The sequence below is a fragment of the Caloenas nicobarica genome, chromosome 26, assembly GCF_036013445.1.
Source record: "Caloenas nicobarica isolate bCalNic1 chromosome 26, bCalNic1.hap1, whole genome shotgun sequence".
NCBI classification, from domain to species: Eukaryota; Metazoa; Chordata; class Aves; order Columbiformes; family Columbidae; genus Caloenas; species Caloenas nicobarica.
This window is the reverse complement of record NC_088270.1, coordinates 6,230,255-6,240,320: the sequence shown is the minus strand read 5'-3', so window position 1 is coordinate 6,240,320 and position 10,066 is coordinate 6,230,255. Positions and strand designations below refer to the sequence as shown.

The 10,066-nt window shown below is 51.6% G+C and overlaps 1 protein-coding gene across 2 annotated transcripts; it reads left to right on the top strand.

The window, feature by feature from the left end:
• The first annotated feature begins 6,005 nt into the window (after positions 1-6,005).
• Positions 6,006-9,653, top strand: TMEM218 (transmembrane protein 218). 2 transcript variants are annotated; one of them, XM_065652136.1, is made up of 3 exons: positions 6,006-6,118; positions 6,202-6,304; positions 9,166-9,653. In XM_065652136.1, exons 1-3 carry the CDS (start codon positions 6,009-6,011, stop codon positions 9,298-9,300), a joined length of 348 nt encoding a protein of 115 aa, XP_065508208.1. In that variant the 5' UTR covers positions 6,006-6,008; the 3' UTR covers positions 9,301-9,653. The 2 variants fall into 2 exon arrangements, with proteins under 2 accessions (XP_065508208.1, XP_065508209.1); XM_065652137.1 differs by lacking the exon at positions 9,166-9,653 and adding an exon at positions 8,486-8,829.
• Positions 9,654-10,066: the final 413 nt, after the last annotated feature.

Genomic DNA, 10,066 nt, shown 5'->3' with positions numbered 1-10,066 from the left:
GAATATTGTGTCCAGTTCTGGGCCCCTCAGTTCAAGAAGGACAGGGAACTGCTGGAGAGAGTCCAGCGCAGCCACGAAGATGCTGAAGGGAGTGGAGCATCTCCCGTGTGAGGAAAGGCTGAGGGAGCTGGGGCTCTTTAGCTTGGAGCAGAGGAGACTGAGGGGTGACCTCATCAATGTTTATAAATATATAAAGGGTGGGTGTCACGAGGATGGAGCCAGGCTCTTCTCGGTGACAACCAACAGTAAGACAAGGGGTAATGGGTTCAAGCTGGAACACAAGAGGTTCCACTTAAATTTGAGAAGAAACTTCTTCTCAGTGAGGGTGACGGAACACTGGAACAGGCTGCCCAGGGAGGTTGTGGATTCTCCTTCTCTGGAGACATTCAAAACCCGCCTGGACGCCTTCCTGTGTAACCTCATCTGGGTGTTCCTGCCCTGGCAGGCGGATTGGACTAGATGATCTTTCGAGGTCCCTTCCAATCCCTGACATTCTGTGATTCTGTGATTCTGTGATATTGGGTGCTCACGGCCAACCAACGTCCCACCGTGGATGATCAGTGCCCGTCAACCGATGCTTTCCAATAAAGAGCCGTGATCGACCGTGCGATTGTGACAGAATCACCGTGGACATATTACAGGCACATTAAAGCCTGATGACCGGCCAGTGATTAATGCTGTTATGGATGCCAAAAGAACTAATGATGAGGAGCCACTTAACGTGAAGCGCCGGGGGTTTCATCAGTGTTGACTCCGCGGTTCCTCGCCAAAAAACTCTGGGGTTGGAAGGGGGAAGAGGGTGACGCGGGGAAAAGCGAGAGGTTTCCAGACGCAGTCACACCAAGAGGTCCCAAATTGATGCTCTTTTCAGGATAAGATTGATGAGAAATCGCGTTTCTTGGAGAAACATAGAAGTTTCTTGGAAAAATATCCCACCGTGGGCTTTAGCACCTTTGGGAATCCCGCTATAAAAGCAAAGTATAATTTTTTGCATCTCCCCAGGCCCTGTTCTTGACTTTTTTTCTTCTCAACCTTTTAAATTCCATTTTCCATCAGTTCTTTCGCTCCGTCCTTGAGCTTCGCCTCCACTCCATCACTTGCACCAGTTGCGCCAACCCAATTTCAGCCTCTCAGGTGGTTCCTCTCCTTGGCTGGACCAGATTTTGTCGCGATATCACCTGGGAGTTTTGACCCCACGGGGAAACATCACCGTGTGTGGGCACGATGACATTTGAGCATCCCCAGAGGACGACGCCAGGACCTTTTTTTGTAGGCTTTTTAGGGAAATCACTTTGGAAAGCCAAGTATCAAAAGGTTTTATTTGTACTGATATTCGTACTGATCTACAAATTTGCTGGACTGAATTACAATTTTTAGAGGTATCTCCTCTCGCTGGGCTGGGATTTTTTTTTTTTTCATTTTAAAAGTGGCTTCATATCCCATTTTATGATTTTTTCGAATGTTGTTTGAAGTCTTACACCCTCATTTCCCGTCAGGTCAATTAAAATTGATTTCTGCCACCAGCTAGAGAAAGATAATCCGAATCGTGCTCCTGTGAGAGCGACCGTATCCCTGCCAGAGCTGTTACAAACCCTCGCCAATTGTTTTAACTTTCTTTTCTTATGGATTTCTCTTCAGAGAAGGGCAACTTAGTGCTTCCCAAACCTCCGCATCCTCCAAGAAGTCAGGGGGAACTATTTAACCGCCCGTATTTCCAGCGTAGAAAGCGGAGGGGGGGATTTAAATAGCTCTTGTTTACCCGCACAGAGGTATTTTTGGAGGGTAATCGGATCCTCTCGACGCCTTCGCTTTGCTTTCTCGGGCTCCACATCCTCCAACCCCATCCCTGCACCTGTCCCAGTTTGTATCCAGGCAAACCCCAACGGGATGGGTTTTCCCAGTGGGCTAAACTGGGCAGCTCCCAGTTCAGCAGGAGGGATTTGGGCTGGAAAACCATCTCCGAGGCATCAAAACTTCATCCAACGAAGAAGAAATAGAAATAACGGGCACGGAGGGCGAGCGGCGCTCAGGGGTCCAGCCGTGCCTGCCTCTACCCATCTCTTAAATCAATTAAAACTGGAATATCCTAAATTAAAAAATCAATTACATCCACTAAAATCAATTTTAAAATCAACTAAACCTTGGATATCCTAAATAATCGCTGAAATATGCCCAAAACACCCCAAAAATACAAACAGCATCTTTCCAGACTGGAGGATCCCGGCGACCGTCCCACTCCTGCACTGGTTTGCGTAAGCAAATTTATGCAAACGAGGGGGCTTGGCAGTTCCTGTCGCACCTTGGAGGGGAAATGACGGATTCGCACCAACGCTGCGAGAATTCGGCTGCCCCCAAAACCAGGAAAAGTCACCCCGAAAGGGGCGTCCCCAGCCAGGTCCCCCCCACCCAGCGCCATCCCCAACACGAGGCTGAAACCTCGTTACAAGGGAGTAATTTAACGCCATCCCCAGCTTAAGCTCCATATCTACCGGGCGTGAAATTAGTTCCAGCAAGCTGCAAATTTGCCACTAATAAAAATATTTAGCAATTCGCCAGTCTTTAAATCAGGAGCAGAATATTTTCTCACTTGCAAAGCCGCCTGTTTCTTTTTAGTTCTAATATGGGAGTGTCCGGGAGCTCCAGTTGTAAAACTGCGAGTTTCATGACTCTGCGAAGAGTTTTAAATCGACTCCCCCGGCGCTTCCAACTCCACCACCAAGAGTTTGATCATTTAATATTTGATATTAGACCATGTCGGTCATTTTGGCCACTGGGATGAGCCTAGAATGGTGGATTTGCAGTTTTTAATGCAAGAAAAGGTCGTTTTGACCCAAACCTGCCCCATTTTGGAGGGCTGCTCCTCCAGTGGCATCCTGCAAAAGCACTTTGATCCATCTGATCCTCGCAGCCTTTGAAATGAGGTGACCTCTCCATCCCCCTGGGCCAAGTGTTTAATTAGCCTCAGTGCTAATTGCATCTCTCTGCCGAGCCCGTTTTATCCCAGAAACGCTGCGACTTCTTTGTCTTCTCTTTGGGAAAACCCGTGGCGATGAAACATCCTTCAAATTGCGACCATCTGAATTATTTGTGTCCAAATAAACCCCTTGTGTTGGGTTTTGCTGGGCTGTGAGCACCCGACAGCATCCAGATGACTCTCTTTTTCCTTATTTACCATGGAAAATGTGGTATCGCTTGAGAGCCTTGCCAGTAAGGTCTTTATGGTACTTCAATTACTGATATAAAATAGCATCGATATGTTATTGATAGAAAATATGACCTGGAATTCATCGTTACCGCATCATTTGTCATCAGTGATGTGCCCGGTCCCCAGCACAGGGGTTTGGATGCAAATGCCACGATTCAAAAGTCTCGGAGAAACCTGGATCTGCGACACCACCAGACGTCTCCACATCAACCCTTATCCTGGAAAAAAACATCACAATTTCTCCCAGAGTCAAGAAATTGCTGCAAAAAAATATTGTCCATTTCTGCTGCTTTCCCACATTTTTTAATTCACATTTTATATTCAGCATCGCTTCCCCCTCCCTTTTTCTTTTTTTTTTTTACAGGTGCAACACAACTCTGACACAATCACTAAGTGATACCAAATCCTAGCAGGTAAAAAACCTCATTTTAGGACAACAGATTTATTCCTGGACCACTGGCCGAATACCTGGGATGTGGTGTGGTCCGGCAGTGCATTCAACAGCTGGATAATTCCAGCTTTAACGTCATCAAGGCAGCATCAAGAGGAGATAATAAATAGTGAAAAGATACAGTGGATACAGGACTGGGTGAAAGACACTGTTGTTAAAGTTGTGGGTAAAAGGTAGAAGGGAAAATTCAGTAAAGGAAAAGCCTCGTTGGGTGATGGGCAAAAATTATCATTTTTAGATGGAAAGCCAAAGGGTGGAAGAGGAGCGGCAGAAAGAGAAGGGTCCCTTTGGAAACGGGGCTATGAAGAAGAAATTCGTAGTTTTAGAAACTACCGGAGTCCAAAAATGCAAAGAAAATAGAGAAAAGCGAAGGGAGATTCGCAAACAGGTGTGAATTTCTCATTTCTGATCGCCGGCAGGAGCAGGAAGGACGTGGAATAACAGAAAAGAAGGGCTGGGAAAATGATGGTGAAGATGGACATCACCAGTGTGGGGTCTGCAGAGAGAAAAAATACTCTGGTGGGATTAACGGCACGAGACGGCGCAGGAAGGAGTTTGCAATCAAACATACGCTCTGAATGTGTTGGCAGGCGGCTCTTCACGGTGCCAAGGACGGCGTCAGAGACGGTTTGTGCTCTGCTGGCCCAACCGGTTGGTGTCACGGCAGCAGCTTTGATTTCAGCGCAGGAAAAGGCAGGTTGATGCGGCGCTCAGCATAACTAATCACCAGTTTATTCCTCCCATTAAAGGCGGTGACAGAAAGAAAACAGCAGTTATGCGATATTTCATGCAAAGCATCATCAGGCTGCAGGTAGCTGAGAGGTAAAACTGAGTATATGAACGCATTTACTTTTTTTTTTCCAGGTTAAGTGGTAGACAAGCCGCGAGGACCAGTATAAAATCACCCATTGGACCGCACCCATCAGAGGCTGATGGAGAAGAAATACAACTTAAATACAGGCAGAAAAGTGCATTTAAAATGGAAATTCCTCTTGTCCTGGTATTAAAAAATGCTCAATGCATTGACAAACCTCCTGGGCTTGGCTTGGAGGCCCTCAACCCCCAGCGTGGCTGCTCCACAGCAATGCAAAACCCTGCAGTATCCAGCCGGGGTTATATTAACCAAATCCACCTGATTTTGGCTCCAGATATTTTGAGGGAGGGACAGCGACTGGAGGAGAGTCCTGTGAGCTCCCTGAGGACCAGGACCAGGACCAGGATCAGGACCAGGACCACGATCAAGACCAGGACCAGGACCGCCATGCCCTGGTGAGGCTGCATCTGGATTTTGCGTCCAGTTCTGTGCTCCCCAGTTTAAGAAGGACAAGGAATTACTGGAGGGAGTCCAGCGATGGGCTACAAAGATGATGAAGGGTCTGGAGTATCTTATGAGGAGAGACTGGGAGAGCTGGGGCTGTTCATCCTGGAGAAGATGAGAGGGGATCTCATCAATGTTTATACATATCTTCAGGGTGGACCAGACTCCTTTCAGTGGTGCCCAACAATAGGATGAGAGGCAATGGGCACAGACTGAAGTACAGGAGGTTCCATCTGAAAATAACAAGAAACTTCTTTACCTTGAAGGTGCCAGAGCCCTGGAACAGGCTTGTAAGGAGCCAAACAAAGTCTCTTTGAACTAATCCCGGAATGCAAACTGATTACTGTATTTAAAAGTTTAAAAAGTTAAGCTGGGGGAAGGGTAGCCAGAGAGCCAGGAATCCATATTTTAAATAAATCAATAAGGGGGGGGGGGCGGTGTTAGAATTAGAAGAATGTGACAGGTAAACTGAGGCAGGCATCGGGTGGTCTGTATACACTGCAGTACTAACCAGTGGGGAACAGGGGAGGGAATTTGGGGCCGGGATTTTGGGGGGATATAAGCAGAGGCTTTTTGCCCTATTCTGTGTGCTGACCTTTAGGTAGAACACTCGGTCTTGCAAAATCATTAATAAAATCTGCTTTGCTGAGAGATCCTGCCTGGGCCTATTATATTGGCAAGGTAATTGTTTCCTACAGGCTGCCCGGAGAGGTCGTGGAGTCCCCTTCTCTGGAGACATTCAAACCCGCCTGGGCACATTCCTGTGCGATCTACTCTACGTGTACCTGCTTCAGCAGGTGGGTTGGACTTGATGATCCCCAGGGGCCCCTTCCAACCCCAACCACTCCGTGATTCTGTGACCCCAGTGGCGCGCCCCCGCCTCCCGCGGCGCGGGAAAAGCCCGAGGCCACGCCCCCGCCATCTACCCTCCACCCAATAGGAAGCTGCAGTTGCGCGGCGAGCGGCGCTGACTGGCTGTGCCGCCGAGGCGCGTTGCGGTTGCTAGGGGGAAGCGGCAGCGGCGGGGGGGCAGCATGGCGGGCACGGTGCTGGGCGTGGGGCCGGGAGTGCTGGCGCTGCAGCTGCTCTGGGGCCTGGCGCTGCTGCTCTGCCTGGGGCTCACCCGCGCTGCCGGCCGGGCCCGGTGAGCACGGGGGGTGAGAGGGAGGAGGGAGGGGGACTGACGCCGGGCCCGGTGCTGAGCGCGCTCCGCTCCCCTCCCCGCAGGTTCGCCGTGGTGCCGGTGGCGCTGGGAGCCGCCGCGCTCAGCGCCGCGCTGCTGCTCTTCCCCCGGGAGGACGAGCGACCGGCCGCGGCCGCCGCCGAGGAGGTGAGGCCGGGAGCGGCCTGGTCAGGCGGGCCCGGGGGCGGCGGGACGGGACCGCAGGGAAGAGCCCCGCAGATGCCCTGAGGCCCCGGGGATGGGCATTTTACTCAGGATCGGGCTTTTTAACTCAGGTTTGGGCCCCAAATGCTGCCCTGAGTCCCCAGGGATGGGCATTTAACTCAGGATTGGGCCCCAATGCCACCCCATGGCACCGGGGATGGGCATTTAACTCAGGATTGGGCACCCATGGGTGCCCAGATGCCCCAGGGTTGGGCCCTTTGTTTCAGGATCGGGCCCCAAAATGCCACCCCGAGGCCCCAGGGATGGGCATTTATATCAGGGATTGGCCCCCTGGATGCCCAGAGGCTTTTGGGGAAGGGCCTTGTCGTGGAGCCACCCTAAAATTTCTCCAAGCAAATAATAAGCTTAAACCAAGGTTAATTCAGAACTGAAACCAAACGAGACGCCAAAAGCAAACACCAGAAGCTAACACAATCACAGAATCACAGAATGTCAGGGGTTGGAAGGGACCTCGGAAGCTCATCCAGTGCAATCCCCCCGCCGGAGCAGGAACACCCAGCTGAGGTTACACAGGAAGGTGTCCAGGCGGGTTGGAATGTCTGCAGAGAAGGAGGCTCCACAACCTCCCTGGGCAGCCTGGGCCAGGCTCTGGCACCCTCACCATCAAGAAGTTTCTTCTCCTCTTTCAGTGGAACCTTCTGTGCTCCAGTTTGCACCCATTGCCCCTTGTCCTGTCACTGGCTGTCACCCAGAAGAGCCTGGCTCCATCCTCCTGACACTGCCCCTTTCCATATTGATCCCCATGAATGAGCTCAGCCCTCAGTCTCCTCTTCTCCAGCTCCAGAGCCCCAGCTCCTCAGCCTTTCCTCACACGGGAGATGCTCCACTCCCTTCAGCATCTTGGTGGCTGCGCTGGACTCTCTCCAGCAGTTCCCTGTCCTGCTGGACCTGAGGGGCCCAGAACTGGACACAATATTCCAGATGCGGGGGGCGAATCCAGAAATCAATCACCGCTCCAGCAACATGGAGTAAAGTGCAGAAATAACCGCTTGCCTGGGGTCCAAGGGCTCGCTCGGGGATAAATCCAGAAGAGAATCGCTCACCGAGGTGCGGGGGAGGGCTCGGGCTCCACAGACACGTCCCTGAGCTCCGGGGGCTCCATCACGGTCCTGCTGTCACTTGCGGGGTTTGTTGGGACCCCGTGTGTGCCCGGTCGGGACCAGCCGTGGCCATGAGCTCCTCAGGCCCCCCCAGACGGGGGACACAGGGACAGGGGGACACAAAAGGTGCTGAAGAGCCGTCACTGCCGCATTGAGAGCTCCAGAGCTCGGCAGTTGTGCGGCTGCCACATTTCTTGACCCCATGGGTGCCCTGAGGCCTCAGGGGTGGCCCTTTAGCTCAGGGTGTGACCCAGGGATGCGTGTTTACCTCAGGAATGGCCCCAACTGCCACCCTGAGTCCCCAAGGATGGGCCTTTGCCTCAGGGATGGGTCCCAAATGCTGCCCCGAGGCCTCGGGGATGGGTCTTTACCTCAGGATGTGGCTCAGGATTCGGCCCCAAATGTCACCCCAAGGACCTGGGGCTGGGCATTTACCTCAGGATTGGGCGCCAAATGCCACCCCAAGGTCACAGGGACCTTTCCCTCAGGAATGTCCGTATTCCCCACCGTTACCCATGACCCGTGGGGTTTCACTCGCAGGAGCTCCGTGCAGGAATTGCTCTGGTGCTTTTATCTCTCTGAGCTCCAGCAGCTTCTCCCTCGCTCAGCTGGGTCCTGGCTCTACTCCCGCCTCCAGCCATCTTCCTCTTATCCTGCAGTCTTTCGCTCAGCTCCGTTTTCTATTTTAAAGCCCAGTAACCACTCCAGCTCTTTTCTGGGTTGTTACCACGCTCAAGCATCTGTATTTTCAGGCGGCTCTGTGCTGCCAGGCGCGGGGATCTCCCCAGTTTCGGGTCACACACGATCGCCGCCACCTCGAGCTTTCCCAGAGCTCTTTGAGCTTTGAATCCACAAAGTTTTGTGGCATTTTAGGTGCTCTTTCCTCTGTTCTATTATTAATGCACATTAATTATTGCTCTCCTAGACCTTGATCTGTGTAAATCCCTACTAAACATTCTTGTACTTTTTCTTTTCCCTGCCTTGCGTGGGACCTCGTGTGAAGGTTGGGAGCGAGACGAAGAGCAGCGTGTTTGCGCCTGGGAGGCCAACAGAAATGGAAAGCTTATTTTATTTTTTTCCGATCTTCAATTGGACTGGACCTGCCCGGACTATCAATAATACATGACCTGGGCTTTCCACGCCGAAACTCCGCTAATTGGCTAATTAAAAAGTGAAACGTGCAGAAGGAGCCAGCGCGGCGCTCACAAGAGACTCTTTCTGCGGCAGCGCGGGGGCCGAGCGTGTGCTAATGTGATTTATAAAACTGAGCGCCGGGGTCGTCTCGGGAGCCGAGAGGGTGATTTTGTAACCGAGCTTCTCGCTGCGGCTCCTCATTGTGTCTTGCCTTGCTGCCGTATCTTTTTTTTTAATTTTTTCCCCCCATTTTGCTTCTAAAAGGGAGGAATGTGCGCAGTCCTTGCAGCCGGGGAGAGCTGCTGCGCGGCTTGACTCGTGTTTTGTCCCAATGCTGCTCTTTTCCTCCACATTAGCGGCATTTTTCAGAGGAAAGTGATTCTTCTTTCAAGCATTTGTCACACGCCTGTGTGAGGAATGGAAAGCGAGGGGAGAAATCCAGGGGAACCTCAAAGCTTTTCCTCCTGGGCCGATCTCAGACAGTCCTCTTTTCCAGGGCATCGTGTGCTTCCTCCAGCCTGCACCGTGTGTTTTTCTTTTTCTTTGCAGATCGTGGACACCTTCTTCATCGGCCGCTTCGTCCTCCTGGCTGCGATGAGCCTGGTTTTCCTCGGCTGCCTGTTCCTGCTCCTGATTTACCACCTCATGGAGCCGGTGTACGCCAAGCCCCTCCGCAGCAGCTAGCGGCAGCCGTCCCCGCCACAGGGAGATCCCGATTTCACAGCCAGAAGGCAGGAACGGAAACCAGGAGCCTGTTCTGGAGGCAAAGGCGCCGATTTTTTCCAAGCTGGAGCGTGTCGCTTCACCCGGCGCCACGTCTTTCGTCTTTAAAAGCGAAGTTTGGACCGAGCACAAGAAGCTTCCTCGCCTGTAGAGGTGCTTTAACCTCCCTCTTCTTTCCTCTTTTACTGGAGAGTTGAAACCTGTGCACTTTGTACTCGATTCAGTGAATCGGACCAAGATGGTTTGTTTATCATTATCCACAAGTGATGGTTTGTTATCAGTCCTTTTTCACTTTAATAAAACTCTCTGAGAAACCCCTGACTCCGTCTTTATTTATTCGCTGAAATACACAAATTAAAATCTTTCCCCTGTAAAGACATGGAGGAAAGTCAGTTTTCGCCTCCATGTGCTGAATGATCCTGAACAACCACTGAATTAAAAAACCTTCTCACTTTTCCAGGATACCCCGAGTGTCTCCCATGTGCAACGGGACCCCAGGTTGTCACCCTGGGGTGACCGAAGGCTCACGGTTTCTCCTACCCAAGAATATCAAACCGTTGCTCACACTAGTGCGGATCACTGGCTGAAGCCAGTAGTCGCCTTCTTGAGGGGAAAAAAACACTTTTTTATGTTATTTAGCGCAGCGATGGGGTCAAATCCCATTTTTCTCCCTATTTTTTCGTGGAAACGGGGGCCGACAGCTCAGCCTCCTGCGAATCCGCTTGTC